The sequence below is a fragment of the Leptonychotes weddellii genome, chromosome 1 (assembly GCF_054177405.1).
Source record: "Leptonychotes weddellii isolate Sample4059 chromosome 1, ASM5417740v2, whole genome shotgun sequence".
Lineage (NCBI taxonomy): Eukaryota > Metazoa > Chordata > Mammalia > Carnivora > Phocidae > Leptonychotes > Leptonychotes weddellii.
Window position 1 is genome coordinate 133822004 of NC_138369.1, and position 22141 is coordinate 133844144.

Here is a 22141-nt window from a genome sequence, read left to right on the forward strand (position 1 = left end):
TGTGGTGCCCTCGATCGAACAAGAATCTGTAATTTTGACAAAATCAAATCCAGTGATTGTGCCCCAAACGTAGAGAGAACCAAGATAAACAAACAAACAAAACACAAAAAAACAAAACTGTTTATGCCCTCAGCATCTTAAAATCTAGCTGGACAATCCAGAACAACAACTATGTGAACAAGTGTTAAACATCGCATAACAGTATGCAATAAAATGCCAAGTTGTACATGCCAGTATAGCCAACTGTTAACCTTGGAAAAGTATCCAAATTCTTCTGAGCTTCAGTTTCCTTACTTGGGAAATGGAAGCAATAAAAAAAACGCCTTTCAGTTTGTTGTGATAATTAAATAAAACAAGACGTGTTGAATGGCTCTGTAGTACTAGTACACAGTACCAACAGCAACTCAGATGCAAAGCAGGGTTAATGAAATAATGGCCACCACTTATTACTTGCCAGGCACTTTAACCTACCACATTACATTCCACAGTCCTCTGCAAGACATTATCATTGCTATCTGTCAGATGCAGAAACCTAGGGTCAGAGAGTTTAAATAATTTGATGAAGGTCACACAGCTAGTAAGTGGTAGTGACCGCGTTGAAAGCCAGATTTGTTAGACTTTAAACCTCAGGTCCACTATGACAAGTTATTGTCAGAATTGGTGCTAGAGAAGCAAAGAAACTTCACTTGGGTCCTGGAGAGAGAAAGACAGACTTTGACTTTGAACAGATACAAGGAGGAAGAAAGGAAAGGAGATCATGCCAGATTCTGAAGGGGTGCAGTTGATGTGCGAGGGATAAAAAGTATTTTGAGTTGTTAGAGGGCAGGAGCAAAACCTTATACATCACATTTGCCTTCAATCCTAGCACAGAGCCTGGGACAGAGGATGGGGAGGACATCTATTCCCTACTTCTCTTTTTTCCATATCAAGGAAGCAGGAATGAGTTGTCTGGTGAGCTTGAAAGAGGAACTAAGTATGTGTCGCTCTGACCCCGCAAGTTTGGGGAGCTCACCTGCCCTAGAAATTATGTGTTTTCTGCTTTTCCAGAAACTGTAAAACTGCAGTCAATTTTGCAAAAGCAGATTTTCACAAAAGGGGTCCCTCTGCATCTCCAGCCCTCTCTATCAGTCATGGGAAGTGGGGGGCGGTTCTGGCTTCCCAGTGTGACACAGCAAATTGTCCAATTCCTCTTGGGACTGCCAGGTACTACAAGAACCATTTATCATGTCTTATTCTATTTAATTCTGGGGTGAAGTACATGCAGATCCATTGTCCTCGCAGATCTAAGCCATGGCCACCCTTCCAGTGCCCGCTCAGGACAAAGCTGAGATTTTCCTTTCCGTCAGTCCGACTCCAGCGGCTATCTCAATGGATCACGAACGTGCGTGGGGAACATGGGTGCTATCCGAAACCCCCTAGAACCACAACAGTAGGCACTCAACAAACCAATGAATATGAGAAGTTCAGAGGACAATGACAATACCAAAGCCAATACCAAAGCCAATCCTTGGCTTGATTTGAGCCAAGGGAGTATATTAAGTAGTTGAAGTGCGGTTAGATAAATAGGTTGGCCCCAGTAATGGGAGACTTTAAGGAAAGGCTGAGAATTTAGATCCAATGTGGAAGAAGAGTGCTGAAAGTTTCTGAGGACAGTGTTAAAATCAGGTAGTGAAAATACGGCAATGGGTTGCAGCAGAGACTAGGGGAGGAGGGCCTGGAGCTGGAAAGCAACCAGAGGTGGTTTCCAGAATTCCGGAATGAGGGAGGATGAAGGTCTGGCCTAGGGAAGTGGAAATGTGAACGGCAGTGAAGAGATGCATGTGAGATCTCAAAGGGAAAACTGCCAGAACACGGTGAAACCGGCGTCTGGGAAGCGGGGAAATGTTTTGATGGCACTCCTCTGAAAGAGGTAAATGAGCAGGCCTGGGAGCTGGTGAGAAGTGGGGCTCAGCCTTGGGCATGTTAAATCTGAGGTGTCAAATGGATTTGTTCTCAGCACCAGAGACACCAGACACAAGGTAGGAAAGAAGCCACAGCTAGGTGTTTGGGGAGTTAACACCTGCAAAGAGGCAGCGTAGTTGAAGGCCCCTGGGAAGAAGTCGGTGGAGATGGGAAGCAAGAAGAGGGAGGGACCTGGGACGACTGGGGTGGGAGCAAGGGCACAGGTGATGGGGGGGGGTGGCAGAAGAGAGGAGGGGGACACCGCCCCTGGACCAGAGCGAAGGACGGGATGAGGTTGCTGGCAAACGCTGGAGTCAAGATCTTCTCAGCAGAGGGGAGCGGCTCCCACCTCTCCCCGAGGAAATTCACGGTTGAACCCAAATCAGCCTTCCCCATGCTGGCTGGTCTTCCGGGCCCTGCGCCCACTTCCTCGCACTCTGTCTGCCGTGACGCCCTGGTCCCTGGGCCGTGAGGGTCCCTCTGCACCTCCGGCCCTCTCTCCATCAGTCGTAGGGGGCGGCTCCGGCTCCCCAGGCCGCACGGCGCCCTTTCCTGCACGTTTCCGCCCCACACCCGGAGGGGAGCCCCCTGCGGCACCGCCCACCTGGCCACCGCCGCAGCCCGCGCCCACCGCCCGCCAGGGCTGCCGCAAGACAGCGGGCCCTCCCGGGGGTGGGGTTTCGGCCCCCGACCCCTCTCCGCCGTTGTTGCAGCGCCCCCCGGACACCCCCTCTCTGTCTCTGCCTCCGCGTCCCGGAGGCCTGAGGAGAGGAGGGTTCGGGCGGCGCCGGGACGCACGCGGGCTCCCCAGAGCGAGGGGCGGGGAGGACCGAGCGGAGCCGCGAGCGGCGGGGGCCGCTGCTGCAGAAGGGGAGGAGAATGGGGAGGAGCTGGGGGGCAGGCAGTCGGGGAGGGAGGGGTCTTAAGGGGCGGCGAGGGCAGGTCGGATTTCCTCGGAGGCTGCCGAGCAGCGGAGCTCCCACCTTCCCTTAGAGCTCGCTGCAGCCGCCCAGCCCCGCGCCCTCCGGAGACCGGGACGGGACCATGGTGAGAGCTGGGCGCGCGGCGCGGGGCGCGGTGGCCAGACCCCTCCGGGCGGCCGAGGGTGACCGGGCGGAGGGGGCGAGTCTGCGGGACCCGGAGAAGTTTCCGGCGTGGGCGCGGGGCCCGGCACTTCAGTCTCGCTCTCCTCTCTTCCGCAGATGTGGACACGTTGGCTCGCGCTCGCGCTGGTGGCGGTCGCCTGGGTCCACGCCGAGGTAGGTGAGCGGCCGAGGAGGTCCGAACTCGGGCTCCGGGGCCACTTGGGTGTGCGCGCCGGACAGGCAGGGAGGGCGTCCTGGGGATGTTCTCCCGGGGTGGGACTGGGAGTTTCCATGCGTGGGGTGAGGGGGCGCTCCGAGCACAAATGCTACTTGCGAAACTTAAACCTCCAAATCAGGAAAAGTAGTTTGGGCCATAAGCGGGAGCCCCACCGCGGCTAATATGGAGGGAGAGTGAGGAGGGGGAAAGAGGCGAGCTGGGCGGATTGGGACGGAGGCGGCGACGAGAGCGGCAGCTGAGTTCAAGAAGGCGCCTTTGAGTTCTTTCCTTTACTTAAGAGGAAATTAAGAATAGTTGGGGGCTTTTTCCTTCCAAGGCTGACTCCTCGGGGAAAGGGGAGGGGAGAGATTCTTCCTTTAGGGTGGAATGCTTTTTTTCTTTTTTTATAAAGTAAGATTATGATTCCCAGCATTTTTTTTTCTTTCTTTGTAAAGTGCCCTCGGATTCTGTGTTAATATCAGGGCCATATAACAGCCTTTTAAAAGCTCAATTTCCCCTTGATCCAGCGTTGCGCAAGTGTAAGAGATCCGTTGCTCTGCTCTTTGGGGGCTCCGCGTTTCCAGTCAAAGTATTTCAGCGCTTTTTTGGTAATGTTTTCCTTTCAACTCCAGTGACCTTCCTGAGACACTACAAACAAACCAACAAACTCTTCACTCACAAGCCCCTCCGTTAACTCAAAGGTTTATGGACAGAAAATAAACAATTCCAAATTCCCTGGGCTCTAGTCTCCAGAAGAGTGAGGTCAGAAACCAAACATTTGATAATTATGGCAGGAAATGTGGAAGGAATTAAAAAGCATGAGGGAGAAGAAAAGGAATGTACATTACAAAAGAAATAGCTCCCTGGTGGGTGGTTATTCTCCCTCTTTGAATTTTTTTCTTCATATTACAGTTTAGCCCCACCCTTTGCATCACAGCTTGAGTCTGCCCAGAAAAAAATCATAAAACCATGCAAGGTCTTCATGAGTTAAAAAAAAAAAACAACACATATATTACTTTCAACTCATACATAAACTCTCACTTAATTCACTACTATGTTATTGGTTGTACTGGAAACACAAGCTCACAATGAAATTTAAAAAATAGCTAATATTTACTGGATATCTACTTTGTGTTGTAATGAAACCCCACTTTAATGATGGGGAAACTGAGTCAGAGGTTATGTAATTTATCCAGTGCCCTAAGCTGTTAAATAGTAGGAATAGGGATCTGAACCCAAACAGTCTGGCATCATACCCCAGGTTCTTAACCACTATCCCACAGAAGACGTTCACATTTGGTGCACTTCTTACATAGCAGACATTGGACTGCATGTGTCATTTCTTTTCAATCTTCCCCAACCTTATGAGGTCAGTTTTATTATCCCCATTTTACAGAGGAAGAAAGAGGTTTAGGAGATTAGATAAACTGCCCAAGATCACACAGCTAGTTAGTTCTGCAGAAGGATCTGAATCCAGCTCCCTCAATGTTTGGGGCCCATCTTGAACTCCAGATCTGCTTCTCATGCATTTTGTTTTCCAGGGTTTGAATTTGAGGGAGGATCTCTCTTCACTGGTTGATTTAGCCCTGGCTAAGGAACACCCTTCCATCCCTGCTGGGGCCCTCAAACGGCAGCTGCAGTCCAATGATGGATGAGGTGAATCCCTGGCTGGTTTTACGGCAGGCTTAGGAATTGCCAGCTAGTGTGTGAAATCACTCAGTGAACTGGAATGCAGATGTGAGGTATGAGGAGGCTGTTGATTCCCGCACCAGGAGACTGAAGGCTGAAGGCCCTGTGACCCAAGGTCCAGGATCTATTCGAGGAAGCCTGCACTCTACCCCTCCCCCCAACCAGCATTGCAGGGAAAAGTTTTGCTCTCATAGGAAGCTCCCACAGCAGCAATTTCCTGCTTCGGGTAGAAGAGCAGAGAGTTCTCCCACCAAATTCCCGGACAAAATCAAGAGGTGCTGAGGCATGAAAACTGAGAGTTGGAGCAGAAAGTAGGCTGCGAACTCAGGGTACCTGAGGAGTAAGGAGGAGTAGGTGTGATCCTGGTTACATTTCATGGCTCCAGATTATTAAGGATTATCTTTTTTTTTTTAAGATTTTATTTATTTGAGAGAGGGGAGAGAGTAAGAGGAAGGGAGAGGGAGAGAGAATCTGAAGCAGACCCCACACTGAGCGCAGAGCCTGACGTGGGGCTCGATCCCACTACCACGAGATCATGACCTGAGCTGAAACCAAGAGTTGGACACTTAACTGACTGAGCCACCCAGGTGCCCCAAGAATTATCTTTTAATCAATCCAGTCTCTTGATGTCTGGCCTGAGTAACACGTGGCAGGTTTTTAATCCATGTTTAATAATAATATACCTTTAATTATTAATGAAAAGGTAAACTAACCCTAGCAATTTGTATATTATTTTAAGTCTTTGTCTTATAATTGTGCTTGCAATAGAATTTTTTTCCTTCCTAGCTATAAGAACATACAGCAAACAAAGCCAAATAATGATATTTACAGCCTTTATTGACATGCATCCACTTGAGTAGACTTTAGGGCTATAGTTGTACAAATATTGTCGAATTTTTTTAAAAAATGAAATTTAGAAAATAAACTTAGTTTTCTTGGTGCTTTTTGGTTTAATACAAGTATTCAACTCAACATATTTTTTAGATATGTGATTCCCTGACAAATCATGTTGATATTGGAAGGAGCCAAGCCTTTGCGATAGTAGACCTCCAGAATCAAAGGTGTCCCAAGCTTGGGAAAAGGTGGTTGTCATCATTATTAATGCCAGTCTGAAAATACTGTTTGTTTAGATTCGAGAAACTATTAACAAATCTCATTGAGGAAAGTGTTATATTTCGAATGTTTTCCCTGGTCTCTTTCTCACGTGGCACTACTTGCTTTTTTGATTGTTTCCTCTCTTTGTTACTTTCTCTTTATCACCAATGTATGCCTTCTGGCACCCTCCCTGCAAAATCTGCCCTGTCCACCTGAGCTCACTCATAGGCTCCTTTACAGTCTATGCTTGAGAAGGGGGTATTGGGGAGTGAGGCACAGGTCTGTTGAAGAGCATATATTAGCATCTGTATGGGTGAGGAATGGGGGGTGGCAGCAGCTTGAGGGAGTGCTTCAACTGACAATTACAAGGCTACCCCTTTTCTAGATTCTGCTGGGAGGGGGCTATGTGGACTTGCTCATTCTCCTTCACCCATTCGCCTCCCACCGAGAATTACCGCAGTTCAGCGAGAGGTGTGGACAGAGGCTAGGAAAGTTTGACAGTCCAGGCATGAGAGCATGTGCCCTTGAGTCTCAGTAGGTGGATCCAAGTCCACTCTAACATGGCAGGCTGGAGGGGACTCTGTGGCCCAACTGCCTGCTTCTGAAAGACAGCCTGGCAAGCACCCAAGACACTTCCGCTCTCCCTCGGTGGTTGTGTCTGCCAGCACTCTGATTGCCAGCGTCCCAGGTTTATAGACTCACCATGGTAAGTCACATGTGCAGGGGACTGATGCACAAGTCAAAAACTCACTCCAGGAAGGAAACACTTGACCCACGAATTGTGAGTGCATCACTTAAGATAATAGAAGAAGAAGGAGAAGGAGAATTACCCAGAGAGACGAGAAGATTATTAGGTCATTGTCCCTCTGAAGCCACATTTCTCATTTACTACACCCTATTATCAACGTACAAGTTAATCAACCACTAGGAGTTTTATTGGCTGATGTGGGATCTTCTCTATATCCTTCAGAATTATTCTAATGGTGGATTCGGGAGGACCAGAGTCTGACCCACATCCTCTGACTCCTCCTTGAAGCTGCAGCAGAACTAGGATTTTAATATCCATCTTGTACATTAACCACTAAAATAATACCTTGTTTATCCATTGGCAAATAAACTACTTGCTGTGATTCTAAAGACCATTGTCAGAAATTAGAATGTTAAAACATAGCAGGGCCTCTGCTGATTAACCAAAACAGTTGGGCAAGCACCCTGCACACTGAGGCCCTGGCCACTGAAACTGTCCTTAGAAAGAGGACATGTTACAGTTCCCATAGAAATCTCTAGATTGGGTGATGGAATGCAGGAGTCAGTTCTCAAGCTCAAAGGAGCTGGTTGGGGAGGAGCTGTGAGATGGTGATCAGAGGGCATGGGCTGCAATGGATGTAATGTCCTGGGGAAGAAAATAAAGCCTTCAAAGTCAGTGAGTCGGAAAGATGTGTTTCTAGGAAAACAGAGAAAGAAAAGGATGAACTGTAAATACCAGTGGTCACACATCATGAATTGAAAATGTCAGTGTTGTTTTTCTACTCCTCTTCAAATAACTGGACATCAAGACAAAATTTCTAGCAGCCATAAATAGGATTAATGTAATGACACCAGATATTATAGGATTGAAGAAAACCTTACACTTAGACGGATTCATTTTGTAAGCCAGATGATTACTGTCATGCAAGTCAATGCATAATTTTCTCTAAGGTGCTATCTTCTGGTGCCTGTGACTTTGGCTTGGGGTGCTTTCTCTAGGACTGAGTCATTACCAGCACAGACCTTCTCTTCACAGGGCCCATCAGCCAGTATCCCTGCCACGGGCTGAGCACGCCCTACAGAGTCATGCATGAAGTGCAAGACATGATCTCTGCCCTCAGGTTGCTTACGATCTAATGATGGGCCAGATGCTTTAAACTGTAGCAGCTGTAATATCTTAACTACATGAGAAACAAATATCTGTATAATTATTGCTTTTTTTATATTAACATAGGGCTTCCCTTGATTTTTAAAGTTTTTTTTTCCATTAGTACAATGCACAAATCCTTAAGGTATAGCTTGATGAACTTTAACATATGGCTACACCCATGTAGCCACCACCCAATCAAGACTAAGGGAGTTGGTGCAGAAAGCAGGCTGTGAACTCATGGTATGCGGAAACAGTTACAATGAAACAAGTGAGCAGTAGATATGATCGGAGTTACATTTTATCACTCATCATTTAATTAGTGTGGTCTCTTCATGTCCGGTCCTAGTAACATTTGGCAAGCTTTTAATTCATGTTTTAACAATAAACCTTTAATAATTAATGAAAAGGTAAATTGACCCTCTCCATATGATAATTGCAATTTGGATATTATTGTAAGCTTTTTAGCTTATAGTTAACAGTGTTTATACTAGAAAATCGTTTTTCTTGTTAACTACACAGACATATAGCAAGCACAGTTAAATACAGTCTTTATTGACATGAATCCATTTTAGCAGACTTTGGATCAGCTTTGGGGGAGCTGACTTGGCTATTTTGCAGATGGATATTCCAGGGCTCAATATAATCTACACTGAGAAACTAAATCAAGGAAAGAAACTCAAATAATTCTTTTTGACCACTTTGCCCTGGCCATTATTACTTTCAGAGGGACTGCGTAAGATGTCCATTACATTATTTATGATGGCGAAAAACTTAAAATCTGTATATCCAACAATAGGAGAAGAGTTAAGGGTTAACAACAATACGTGCCACTAAAAGTTGTGTTTACAAAAATTCTTAAAGCTCTGGGAAATGATTATGATTTAATTTAAAAAGCAGAACACTCTCCACTTTGCATTATCCTCACAACTGTGTACAGATTTATAGAGAAGTATAACAAAATGCCTTAAAATCCATCTTGAGGATTATTGTGACCTCTACTTTTTTCAGGAGGAATTTACCCTCCTAATACATGCTATTCTATTTAAATAAGAAAATGAGCTATTTTTTGATAAAATATGAAAATATGCTCATGAAAAGCTTAGAGACTATAGAAAAGACTAGAGGAAAGAGTGAAATTAACATGATTCTACTACCTAAAGATAAATCAGCCCTTTATCCCTCCTTCCAGAGAAATTATCAATCAACAGATGTATGTGGTGAACCTACTAGACACTGTAGGCAATAAAAATAAGTATCTCACAACACTATGACATAAGTGGCCTGCAGCGAAGGTACAAACATGGCGTGTGTGTCACCACTATCCTCTCCCTTACCCATGACAGACATTGCTAATCAATCCTAGAATTCTGTCCTCCTGAGTCTGGAGAAGGTTTGAAAATCCTCAGCAATGTTCTGGGTAGCCACTAGCAATTAGTCTGTGTGTGAGATGAAAGATATTTGCCATTCCTTCTGGAAACATCAATCCAAACTGACAAACATTGGTATATCTTTAAGCAAAATTAAGGTGATTAGAAAGCAGAGTTCAGGACTATGTGAAACAAAGAAAACATGGGGTAATAGGTGGTGTGATTAGGGTAGTGAATAGATGAAAATGTCAAAAAAAAAACAAAACAACAAAAACAACAACTCAGCACTTTATTCCTGGCCCAAGCTTTTTACTTCTTTAGGCAAATTCGAACATCTTAAAGGGAACCAAACCCTTAGAGGCCATTAGATGTTGGCCATCAACAAGAATATGATAATGAGAATTTTCTCGGCTGTTCTGATGGAGTAAACAGTTGTTCTTGCTAAGGCTCTACGAGCTGCTACTGTCACAGATAACAGCTCCTGCATTAGCAGCCATCTGGCAATAACTTGCTAATAGAAAGCTCTTTGGGTAGTTGGAGTACAAAATATATCCTATAAGTCTGCATTTTCTGCTGTGGTTGGAGGATTTCCATGAAATCTCTTCACAGACTTTTTATGTGCTCATTTGGAAGCCATCACCAATAAGCTATTCCCAGAATTAAGTCTGAATTTATGACCCTTAAAATGTTCCCTGAATAATCCCGGACACTATTTTTGACCAGCTTAACTGTTGCCAAAACAAGTCATGTGACACATGGCAAAAGCCATGACATGGTGCAGGCCCTGATTTATACATACGTGTGTCATGGGGTATTGGCTTGAACTGATATAAGGAAACTGCCTCTTTGTCATTACTTTTTATCTTGTTCAAGATTTAAATTTTTGTGTCTGAGGCAAAATTTGTCTTTTCCCCACAGTCTTTGATTCTATCGTTCGGTGATAGTAAATGAGTGTAATTTATTGATCTACAGAAGTGCCAGGCATTATGCCAGTCCCTTTGCCCATATGCTGCTATTGAGAATAATGTGGAACTAAAAGGCAATACCATGTAGGTCCCTATTCTGAAGGAGTTGCTATTACCATAACTCCTGTGCAGCTCAAATGGACCTGGCCAAATTTAGGGGGCCAGATTTATGGCTTTCACAGAAATTAATGCCCCCTTCCTCACCTCCGGCTGCTGGTCTGGAAAACCCTGAAATGCAGCAGTGGGATGGATGCCTTCTCAGAACTTGAGAGGCTCCACTGGAGTCACTGGGCCATTTGCCTCCTGTCTACCTTGACCGTCACCAGCCCGTCCAGTAGGTGGCAGCTTTCTGTGTGGAAATTGTTGCTGACGCTTTTCTCTTATATTCATGTCACTCAAGCCTTCCACGGATTCCCTTTCTTCATTCTCTTCTCTTGTTCGCATATCTGGGTGTTTCCAAGTCTTACCTTTTACATGGACCCTGGTACAGCACCTTCTCATTACTAAGAAGGACATTATACAATAAGAGCCCTTGACTTCGAAGTCCTGCTCTGCCCCTTTCTTAAGCCACCTAATGTCTCTGACTTGCAGCTTCAGTTAGGAGCAAGGGTTCTGGGTAACGGGCTGGGTTTGAGTTCTGCCCTTGTCTAGCTGTGAGACCTTGTGTAAGTTACTTAACCTCCATGAGCGCACTTTGCTCATCTGTAAAATGGGAATAATGGCAATCTCTCTGCTATCTATCCAATTAGATAATGGAAAAGGTTTCCGCTACTCATGGAACATAGTCAACACCAAACACCTGCAAGAGAAAAAGTGCCTCTTACCAGCTCCTTCTAGGCTCTAACAAAGACTGTTTTTGACTCTGTAATGATTTCAGTAAGAGAATTCTCAATTTACATACTAACATCCACTAGGCGTTGTCTATATTTGTACAACCTGTGTGCTGGCTCAGGTTGTCACTGTATTTCATTTACTGATTTATCCTTGAGAGGAAGTATAGCATAATGGTTTAGCACCAGGACCTTGAAGCTAGATTACTTGAATTCAGTACTAGCCCTGTGATCTTGGGGAAGTACTTAACCTCTCTGGGCCTGTATCATCTATAAAATGGGCTTACTAGAGAGTATTTACTCCATAGGTTAACTGTGAGCATCGAATAAGCTCTTACATGTAAAGCAATTAGAAGAGTGGCTCAGCACATAGAATGTGGTGTTAGCTATTAGTATCATTCTTGTGGCATCTATTTATTGGAAGAGCTCCAAAACCCTTGGGGTGTGGGTATAAGTGTGTCAAGGGACAAAAGTAAAATGTATCACAACCCTGTTCTCTGTCAGGCACTAAGTTAGTGCTGGTGACTAAGATGCCCATGGCTTGCAGAAAAGTCTCCTTGCCTCTTTTACTCTCTCCAGAGATTAAGGATCACCTGCTTTTTAAAAGACAACTGGGATATTTTTTCAGTGGATGCTTTGACGCCCAGAATTTGTATCAGAGCCCTTGCTTCTACTGAGCCAAACTTGCTTTCAAACTTCTAGATAATGTTTCCTCTGTGAAGCCACAACCCTATCCTTCCTGCAGGAAAAGAATTTAGGTACTCATTGAGCACCTCCCATGCACCGGCTGTGGGCTGTGCCAACCAGCATCGGTTCTCCCTAAAGACAGAGTGAATGAGGGAGAGTACGAGAAAGGGAAGAAGAAGGAGAAAAAGCAAGAAAAGAGGGACTAAAGCTCCTGGAATTTTTCCACATTCAGTTTTTCTCTCCCCTGTGCCCCTCCTTCTTACATATGGAGGTGGCCACCAGATGTCTTGGATTTTTTTGTGGGATGGTCATTTTCATATATTCTTGCTGTCGTCCCCATAGCACACCTCTTACTGGGCCACAGATTCTAAATTTGGGGTTTGGAAAATATGATCAGGCAAAGGAATAGAACCCTTTGCTTTCATTGCTTGAAACATAAATACCTACTCTCAAAGACAGGGTAGGGGAGTATTCCTGGAGCAGGCTGTGACTTGTCCCTTTGGGAACCAAGGCAACACTCTAGGTGTTTGCACACAAACCTTGAGTCCTCTGCTGGGCACTGTTGTGTCTGGCAGCCAGCCCTGACTGCAGCCTCATGTGGCCACTGATCCCAAACCCCAGAGCTGGGTCTTCATTGCTCCCCGTGTTGCTCTTTCCTCTTCATCTCTCCCTTCTTCTAACTTTTTTGCCTCTCCTTTTCTTTCTCATCTTCCTCCAACACCATTACAGAGAGGTCATCCTGGAGGGTTCAGGCTGCCTCCGGAGCTGCCAAAACATCCACAGACCACCAGGTTCACATTTTGTTTGGAGACCAAGCTGCCCAAAGTTTTCATGCAGTATTTGGTTCCCTAATCTGGGACGAAGTAAAATTTCACAAAGGTACAAAGTTAACTCAAGGGACAAAGGTAAAATGTATCACAACCCTGTTCTCTGTCAGGCACTAAGTTAGTGCTGGTGACTAAGATGTAGACCCTGTTCCCAAGGAGCCTGCAGTCCAGTGGGGGAGACAGACAGGGACAGAGGCTCAGAGTGATCCAGGGTGGTAAGTGCCAGAACGGGCCTGAGAACTTAACCCAGCACCGGGGAGTCTGGGAAGGCCTCCAAGAAGCCTCCCCAAGCTGCACCCTGAAAAATGAGTGGTAGTTAGCCAGACAACAGCAGGAGGAGACGGAAAGAACCTTGTCTTATTTAATTCTCACAACCTGATAAGAAGTTATTATAATCTTCATTTCTTCGTCAATGAAGAAACCGTAGCTCAGAGAATTCAGTTACTCAAAATCAGCCACCTAGTAAAGAGTAAAACCAGGATACAAATCCAGACTTCAGCTCTCAAAGCCCTTGCTCTGTGTGCTGGGCCCATTGTGTCTTATTTTTGAAAGGGACTCTGAAAACAAACCCAAAACATTTTTTGCTAGGTAACATGGACACAATAAAAACAAACAAAACCCCAACCCAAAAGCCTGGACAGGCCTCTTCGTGTTTTGTTCGAGTAAGTGTCCGGATCCAAGCTTCTGTGGACCACATAGATAGAGGTATGACCTCCGCTTGGTTCCGGTTCAGTGGCTTCTTGAACATTAGAGCACCTGGTGCATTGTGTTCAGTGATTCAGGGCATGTTTTCAGGCAGTCTTTGTCTTTCACATGCATTCACGACTGTTCCACACTGAAGAAGACCAAGTTGCACGACAGCTCTTGAGCTCCAGCTGAGCTGCTGTGGGTACAGTTGTTCACGCTGCTGGCCAAGGAGAGTGGGGTGACTCCATCCTGCACGCTGTGCGCCCTGGTGTAGAGCTTGTCTGTCCCCGCAGAGGAGGGGGTACCTTCTTTCTAACCAATACGTGGAGCTCCCCAAACCCAACATTTTTTTCTCAGATGTGGGATGCTTATTGGACCATGGTGGCCATTTCTCCATCTGTACATTTTATAAATCGATATCAGTAGTCTTACAAAATTTTTGTAACAGGCCTCCATAAAAGCCAGTTCTGTATTTTTGTGGGTTTTCCTCACGGATTTAGCTAAGATGAGACAAATGGAAATTTTTTAAAAAATCTGTTCTTTTGTACCCACAAACGTGCTCCTTTGGGCTGCTGCCCAACTCCATCTAGTTTGGGAACTACGATTCCCCCAGGAACTAGGAAAAGCAGTCCCAGCTCCTCTCTGATCGCTGGATTAGCACAACTTCCCTCAGCCCACAGCTGAATTCCAGCCCCGAGGAAGAAATGTCTTAGACTGAGTGAACTCCCAGCCTGGAGCTTGTCAGAGGCTGTGTCATGTGCTGGCATTCGCTGAACAAAAAGCAAGCAGGCTTTCCGGCCCCGCTCCCCCTCCTCCCGCAGCCCCCTCTGGAGGGGCCGGTTGAAGTCTAGACAGTGTCTGCTTGGCACCGCGCCTTTTTAGCATGATCCGCACAGTTCTGTAGCTCTGACTTGGGTTGCCTCTCCTCGCTCACTTCCCTGGTTTTCTGAGTCGGCCTCACACTGTCTGGGGCGGGGCGGGGAGCCTGAGCCACACACATAAGAAGCAGGTGAGTGAATTATGAGACTGTCAGGTTTCAGCTGTCTTGAGCCATTCGGAGTCACGGAAATGCCAGCAGCGCTGGCTGAAGCTGTGGCTGAGCTTCCAGAGATTCCTGATGTGAGCTGGCTTCAGACAAGCCTCCTCTCGTTGGCTGGAGATGGGCTGGAGGGAACAACTCAGGCCGGAGAGTGGCATGCAGGTCGGGAGCCTCGTGCCCTCCGCTGGTAGTATGAACTTGGGCAAGTCACCGGACCCCTCGTCTGCAAAATACAGGGGTTGGAGCAGGGGAGCTCTAGAACCCAGCCCACAAATCCTATCCACAGGGAAGGAGGCAGACATGTGAGGTTGGATTGTCAGAATATTCTTAATGGAGTTAAGGTACTTGATGAGTTCTCATCTTAACTGATGGCCCAAGAGGGAGCGGTTTGAAAAGAGACACTGGCCCAGGAATGGGAAGAAAAGAGTGACTAAAAGCAGTAGGCCTTTTGTGTCTCCTACTTGCCCCGGCGCGTGCACCCTAAGTAGTGCAGCACGGGGCGCCCGACCAGTGTGCGTGCCCGGGAATCCCAAATGCTGTTTACTCTCTAGAAAGGAATCACTTGATTTTCCACTTCAGAAACCAGCTGCTCAGCAACACTGGGCAAGAAATGAAGGATGCTGGGTCTCCTTGGGGTTGAGCAGAGAATTTTTCTAAAAAGGAAGCCAACTCAGAATTCTAAAGTGTGCAACTTGAGCTTTTATTGAACTTACTAAAAAAAAAAAATAACCAAAAAGCAAAACTTTCTTCTGACCTTTGTAAATGTTCTTTTAAAACTAACGATGCAGGGGGCGCCTGGGTGGCTCAGTCGTTAAGCGTCTGCCTTCGGCTCAGGTCATGGTCCCAGGGTCCTGGGATCGAGCCCCGCATCGGGCTCCCTGCTCCGCAGGGAAGCCTGCTTCTACCTCTCTCACTCCCCCTGCTTGTGTGCCCTCTCTCACTGTGTCTCTCTGTCAAATAAATAAAATCTTAAAAAAAAAAAAACAAAACCTAATGATGCAGTATTGAAATGGCTTACAAAAATAGTTGTCTGGAAATGCGGTGTGGACCCTAGTTTTGTTTTCTGGAAGGAGTCTTGCCTTCTCACCATGCTTTGTGGCCTGTGACCGGGATCCTGGCCTTCCTGAACAGGTTTTGATGAAGTTACTGCCCTGGTCCCCATGCCCTTCTCCAAATCAGTTCAGGGCTGTTACAGCAGAGGCCTTGACCTTGACCTCTTTGGCCTTGACCTCAGCAGGTAAATCAAGTGACCTGTGAGGGTGAACTCAGTAAGGAAACAGAGGCCAACACAGATGTTTTAGTCCTACTTAAAGACTTGGTACCTGGACTGCAGTCCAAATCCTAAATCCTGCTAGATAAGCCCAGTGTGCTACATTATCGGTCCTGCGTGGGGGGCCAGCCCAGTGTTGCCTGTGGCTTTCCTGATAAATCTACTTGTACAGTGTCAGAGTTGAATTAAAATTGGCTGTGCTGCAGAATAGAGTATACACAGACACACACATAAATTTCACTACTTAATTGACTTAATTGACATTACTTAATTGAGTTAGATTTCACTACTTAGAGAATAGGACTGTCGTCCTATAGCTCAGTATACTTCCCCTCACAAAAGAACCCCAAATTCCTATTGGAATTTATGAAGAGAAGCATGTATGTTATTAAATTTCCCTTAATGTGACTCTTTTAATTTAGTTTAGTATTTGATCTCCATTATACTGTCCTGATTCCTTTCTGAACCAAGGCACATAGAAAATAGTGATGAGGAGGGCTTATTTTTGTGGGTGGGAAGTTTGCTTGTTAATGAACATTAATGTAATCAATGTATGTTATTCATTTGCTCATTCATTCATTTCCTACCTCATTCCAAAAATAAGAGCTATATACCGTTTTTCCTTTCAAATCCCATAGCTAGCAAGTCCTGCTAGCTTCTGTTAGTGTTAGGCTAACTATTTTCAGTTGTGGAGAAGGACCCAACTTTGTGGCATATTTGCAACAGAGAAAAATAAAATAGATAAAGAACTCAACAACAGTCAGAAAAATTTCTGGTGATTCTCACGGGGATACCTGGCTCATCTAAAGCTTAGTAAGAAATTGATAAATGTGTGGAGTTTCTGTTAGAGCAGCTAAAAGCTATTGAACTGAGCGCAGACTCAGACATACCTGAGTTCCCTTCGTGGCCATGGTCCTTATCAGGAGGACCCAGGTAGGATTTCTGGGGTGGCCTGCCTCAGCTCACAAAAACCTGCTTTGGGATGCAGGCAGATGTCACAAATGCTCAGAATGCTCAGCTTCACTCCTCCAAGGGCGGCCTTATCCATGGGTCTTCACTATATGCTATAATTACGATAACTACAGTTGATTGGGGGCAGGCTGAGGTCAAAGCGGGAAATTCAGCTGGCTTCCCCTTGGAGTCCTAAGAATCGTTCAGGAATGTGTCCATTTGTGCTTTGTTCCCCCACCCCTCTAGTCTTCTATCCTTGGCATTTTCTGTTTTCTTTCCTTTCTTATCCTGTGTGGCCTTAGCCTTGCCAACAGCCACATGCAGAGAAGCAGACTTCCTGGCTTAGCTATTTATTTTAAGGGTAAAGCCTTCTACTTTATGCATTAATTGGTGTCTGCATCATGTTCAACAGAAGCATGATTTTCTGCATGGCATGAAGGGCTGGCTAATGGTCAAAGAAAACCCCCTCCTTCAGGTGTGAGTTCATTAGGGGTTTCTCAACTTCCTTTCTTGAGGGGACAGGACTAGAAGGGAGAATAGCATTGGGAAGTGTTCTGAGTAAAGAGGCCAGACACTGAAGTCTTTGCTAAATGTTGGGTATAATAAATTCATTACTCACACTGCAGACTTATTTTCTTAAACTACTTGTGGGCCATATTGCTTAAGAACAAGTACCAAGTTAATAACTTTATCTCTGAGAGATAAAACTGGGCCCCTGTCTTTGTGTTTTTCTTTGTTTTCTGCAAAAGTACATGTATGGGTAATGAGACTTACTGTAGGGATTATTTCATAATGTACAAAAATATCAAATCACTATGATGTACACCTGAAACTAATAATATGTGAATTATACTTCAATAAAAAAACTAATTAAAGAAAAAAGCATGTACAATACAACCTGGATAATAAACTATAAAAGTTGTTTTTATGTGTGTTCATCACATGCCCTATGTAGGCATTCCCTTTGCTTAGACAAAAATAAGGAAACCATGAAGATGTGAAATCCCCTAAGAACAGCCAATGCTGGGGATTGTTAATCCCACTGTGTTGGTCATTTTACAGCTAGGTCATTGCATTTTCCCACTAATTTCTCTTTACACATTTGATCAAATAGAAGGCTGTTCATTTCCTGCTTAAGTTGCATCATTGAAGTGCTGGTGGATTCAAGTGAGCTTTGATCTTCCCCAGTGGCTATATTTCAGTTGGTGATTGGGTTATTTTTCTAGGTAATGCTACGAGTATTTCACCCTGTGTAAAGTAAATAGCATTGTCATTTAGTAACCGTAATGACTCATGTTACAGTAGCCAGGAATGTAAAGACCTCCCCATTCCCCAGTGATCTATTGTTTAACTCCAGGAAAAGTCTTCTCTCTGCTGTGGTGGTGAAATGAGAGAGAGAGTGTGTGTGTGTGTGTGTGTGTGTGTGTGTGTGTGTGTGTCTTCCAGACAGCTGAGGGTTATTATGGGGCAAGGGGAGAGAGAGAGAGAGACAGACTCCCCGCTGAGTAGGGAGCCCAACGTGGGCTTGATCCCAGGACCCCGAGATCATGACCTGAGCCAAAGGCATACGCTTAACTGAATGAGCCACCCAAGCACCCCCCAATCTGAGGGTTTAGATGTGACAGCCATATTCTGAAAGCCATGACATTTTCTTTGAGAGAGAAACAGAAAGTAGGGAATTCTAAGCCCAAGGATGTTCAAAGCATGTGAACTGCCCCCAAATGGTTCTTGTCTTAGAAATAAGTGGAATAAATAGGAAGAAGGAAACTAGTGAAGAGGAGGCGTGAAGGAAGAGGGAGGCAGTGATGAGAGTGAGAAATTCTCACTCTTAATTGTAGTGGGGTAAGTAAATGAAGATGGGGCGATAAAGTGAAGAATTTCTGGTCTTTATATTAAGCGCTGCATGAGGAAATACTGTGAATGAACACTGCTGATCTAGATGATCAGAGGAGATAATGTCTGCTTTTGCTAAGTGAACACATGGTCCGTAAAGCAAAACTCACAAGAACAAATAATAACATAAAAGCTATAAATTAAAACGGCTACTGTATATAGTGTGTATAGCTAGGGAGATATTAATATACAGTACCTTTCACAAGGTAAGTGCTCAGTAAATAGGAGCTGCTCTTCTTAATTTTGCTTGAATTCCAGGGGACAGTCAGACTACAGGGAGAGACATACAGAGCCTAGACCCGTGTTTCTCAAAGTATAGTGAGTGATGTTAATCTATGTGCTAGGTTAAGTGGTTCTTTAGTTGCAGGACTTTTTAGAACTTGACAATGTTCATGTGCATCATTTATTCTCTTTTCTAGGAGGAGAGTATTATAAGCAGTGTTTCCCAGACATTTCACCATAGGGCACCATTTCCAAAAATACTATAAATACTTGAATGCTGTGTTCCATGGAACAGTTGGGAACTCGGATCAGTTCTGGACAGATTTTCATAAGCAGAGTCTGTTTACATCTGACACCAGGTCTTAGCGGGCTTGCTGAACTCACTTCCTAAACTAATGCAGGTTTATCGAGAAAGCATGGGACTTATCTGGACCTCAGGGCCAGTCTGAGGGAAAATCCTTCCAGAAGTGACTCCATACTGGACCATTGGCATGGCCATGTCCATACCTACAAAGAACTGGCTGAGGTATTTCTTGGTTATCAACTCAAAGTACCCAGGAATCTTCTTTTGTGTTTTCACTCTTCCTATCCATTCCCAGTCCATCAGCAAGTCCTGTTGGCTCTATTGTCAGAATATATTGCCTCGCCTTTGACTGTTCTCAGTCTCCATCGCCCCCGCCCTAGACTAAGCCGCCATCATTTTGCACTGGACGATTGCAGTAGCCTCTTAGCTGCTCACCCCTTTGTCCTTCTTGCCTCTCTCCATCTAATTCTCTACACAGCAGCCTGAGTAATCTTTGTAAAACACATGTCTGATCACATCACTCTCCTCCAGTGTTTCCCAGTTCATTAAGAATAAAATACAAAGTTCTTACCAGTGTGTACAAGGTCCTACATGCTCCATGCCTTGCCTGCTTTTCCCAGCTAACCTCTCACTGCTCTCCCTGCTAGACCCTATGTCACAGCCCCACTAGCCTTTTTCTGTTTCGGGAACATAACAAATTCTGCCCTGTTTCACAACTTTTGCATTTTTCTTCTGGCTGTCTGAACTGCTCCTTTCATCCTTAGGTCTCAGCTCAAGAGAGCATTCCCTCATCCAATCTAAGTGGTGTCCCCTCTCCCAGATTTCTCTGTCAAACATATGCTGTGTTCTTCTAAATGTACATCACAATCTGAAATGATCTTGTTAATTGTGTTTGTTTTCACTCTCCTCTCTCTAGAATATGTACTTCTTCAAGATGTGGTCCTTCTCTGTCTCATTCACCAATGAATCCCCAGCACCTAGAACTGAGCTTAGCATATACTAGGTGCTCAGTAAATATTTGTTGAACTGGTCCACCGGTCAAATGGGTTAATTAATGAATCCAAATGTCTCATATGTAATATGAGGAGATGCACAGTATCCTGCCTATAATCTCTGGTCTCTATGTCAGATTCTGCAAGTATTTGTGTACCTGGGAAGATGGTTGACAGCATTTGCCCATCAACACTTTGTTTAACCTTGGACATGGTAGTAATGCTGGGCTTGCTTAGTCTGACAGCTGGATTCTGACTCTCTCAGCTCCAGGTGAAGTTGGAATTTAAGCAGAGGCTTACTAAATAGTAAATATTTTTATTCTTTCCTTCCATGAACAGCAATTCTGATTTAACTGGGCATCATTCCCAGAGTGAGCTAATATCCCAAGGAATATAAAATAAAGCATTAAATTAAATTCTGTTGTTGGTGATTCTTTGCCCCAGAGCCTCTGGTCACTTTGTCTTCTGACATCACCATTTACTGAGACCTTTATTTTGGGGGATCCTTTCTGCTCTGGCTCTGTCTCCTGTTCATTTGAATGGCAACTCTCATGTCCCCAGTATGGGCAAAACAACGTCACTGGATTTGCACCTTAGATCTCAGAGGTATCTTTTATCCTGGTGGAGGTTCCACCAATGGCCCAGTGATCAGCAGTGGTTGGGGTCTTAAGGAGCAGACATCCCTACTTACCTGCAGCCTTATTCTCTAAACTCCCTTACTGTTGACCCATAGACCAGTTTGTTGACTTCCATAGCATGTTGCTCCACTTTTCAGTGGAGTCAGGGTAACCAAAAGCAGTTAAATATGTGGCATTTCTCTAGCGTTTAATCAGTTAAAGAACAGAGCTTTGAGAATTAAACAGCTACATAATACTAAGGAAGTGTTTTTACTGCAAATGATAATCTGTAGCAACTAAGCTAGTAGGTTTTTGTGTAGAGTTTCTAATGTAGTCCTTGGGGGAAAGCAAATTGAACAGAGAAAGAGGTCTTTGTGCATTGTTGGTACAGTTTGAAGGTCTCAGAGGATTTTAATCTTTGCAAAAATAGGGAGTTCTGCTACTACAGTGGAGCAGAATACCTGGAAGTCTCTCATTGGTGGGTCTCCTGACTCAGATAAGGCCAATTGGCCAGCCTGAGTAGGTTTTACAGCCCCCCCGCCGTGACTTCCCAACTGCTCCAAGGAAAGAATGCAAGGCTGGAATGTCTCAAGAAGAATAGAATGTGCATATTTTCATTGACTTTAATCTCAAGGTACTAAAATTGTGTGTGTGTGTGTGTGTGTAATATTATTGAAAGTTGGCAGCAAAAGAGTGTAGCAGTTGAGCCAAGAAACAGAAAAAAAAGTTTTGAGAAATATCCACTACATTGCCAAATTTGTCCATGGACTCTTTTGCAAAAGAAGTAAAAGTATTTAAATAGTTAAGGGAAGTTTCAAAATAAGTAGTTTAATTAGCCCCTATTGCTTTATGAGATAAGCCATACAAAGTACTAAAGGAGGTGGCACCTATTTTATCTTATGGAGGAGACTAGAAGGGTGACTTGTCCACAGGCATTAAAAGCGGAGCCAGAATTAGGCTTAAGTGCTCAGGACACCTGCCTGTGTTGAAAGGACTGGATATTCAATACATCAGTATCCTGGTCCATGCAGCCCAGCATGCTGCCTTACCGAGGTGTTCAAATATCCGTTGACTTCAATTATATACACCCCTTACAAGACATTCCTAGTTAAAGAAAGTCTTATTCTTTCTACCTAAACTCTCCTCCTCAATTCAGCCCTCAGTAATATGTCAGCACCCAGAACGTATTAGAGCTGGGCTGTTCAGTAGGAAAAGCCACGAGCCACCGGTGGATATTGAGCTCTTGCAGTGTGGCTAGTCTCATTAAGATGTGCTGTAAGTGAAAAATGCATGCCGGGTATCAAACACTTACTATGAACAAAAGCATGTAAAACATCTCACTAATGCTATTGGTTAAAAGCTGAAATGGTAATATTTTGGCTATATTGGCTTATGTAAAACAAATTATTAAAATTATTGTGTCTTTTGACTTTCTAATAATTTTTTTTAAAGATTTTATTTATTTATTTTAGAGAGAGAGAATGAGAGACAGAGAGCATGAGAGGGAGGAGGGTCAGAGGGAGAAGCAGACTCCCTGCTGAGCAGGGAGCCCGATGCGGGACTCGA

The 22141-nt window shown here is 44.7% G+C and overlaps 1 protein-coding gene and 1 long non-coding RNA gene across 3 annotated transcripts in view; both read left to right on the forward strand.

Moving 5' to 3' along the window:
- Positions 1 to 2836: 2836 nt before the first annotated feature.
- The window catches only part of FSTL1 (follistatin like 1), a 52337-nt gene continuing 33032 nt past the window's right edge, over positions 2837 to 22141 (forward strand). Inside the window, exons 1-2 of one of the 2 annotated variants that reach the window (XM_081833283.1) lie at positions 2837 to 2988; positions 3144 to 3200. In XM_081833283.1, coding sequence (XP_081689409.1) covers positions 2986 to 2988; positions 3144 to 3200 — 60 coding nt within the window. In that variant the 5' untranslated portion in view covers positions 2837 to 2985. The remainder of the gene's footprint in view (positions 2989 to 3143; positions 3201 to 22141) is intronic. The other variant, XM_006742179.3, reaches the window with a different exon arrangement.
- Positions 3239 to 22141, forward strand: part of LOC145723866 (uncharacterized) — a 29649-nt gene continuing 10746 nt past the window's right edge. The window contains exon 1 of the long non-coding RNA XR_014149213.1: positions 3239 to 21995. This is a non-coding gene — a long non-coding RNA (uncharacterized LOC145723866). The remainder of the gene's footprint in view (positions 21996 to 22141) is intronic.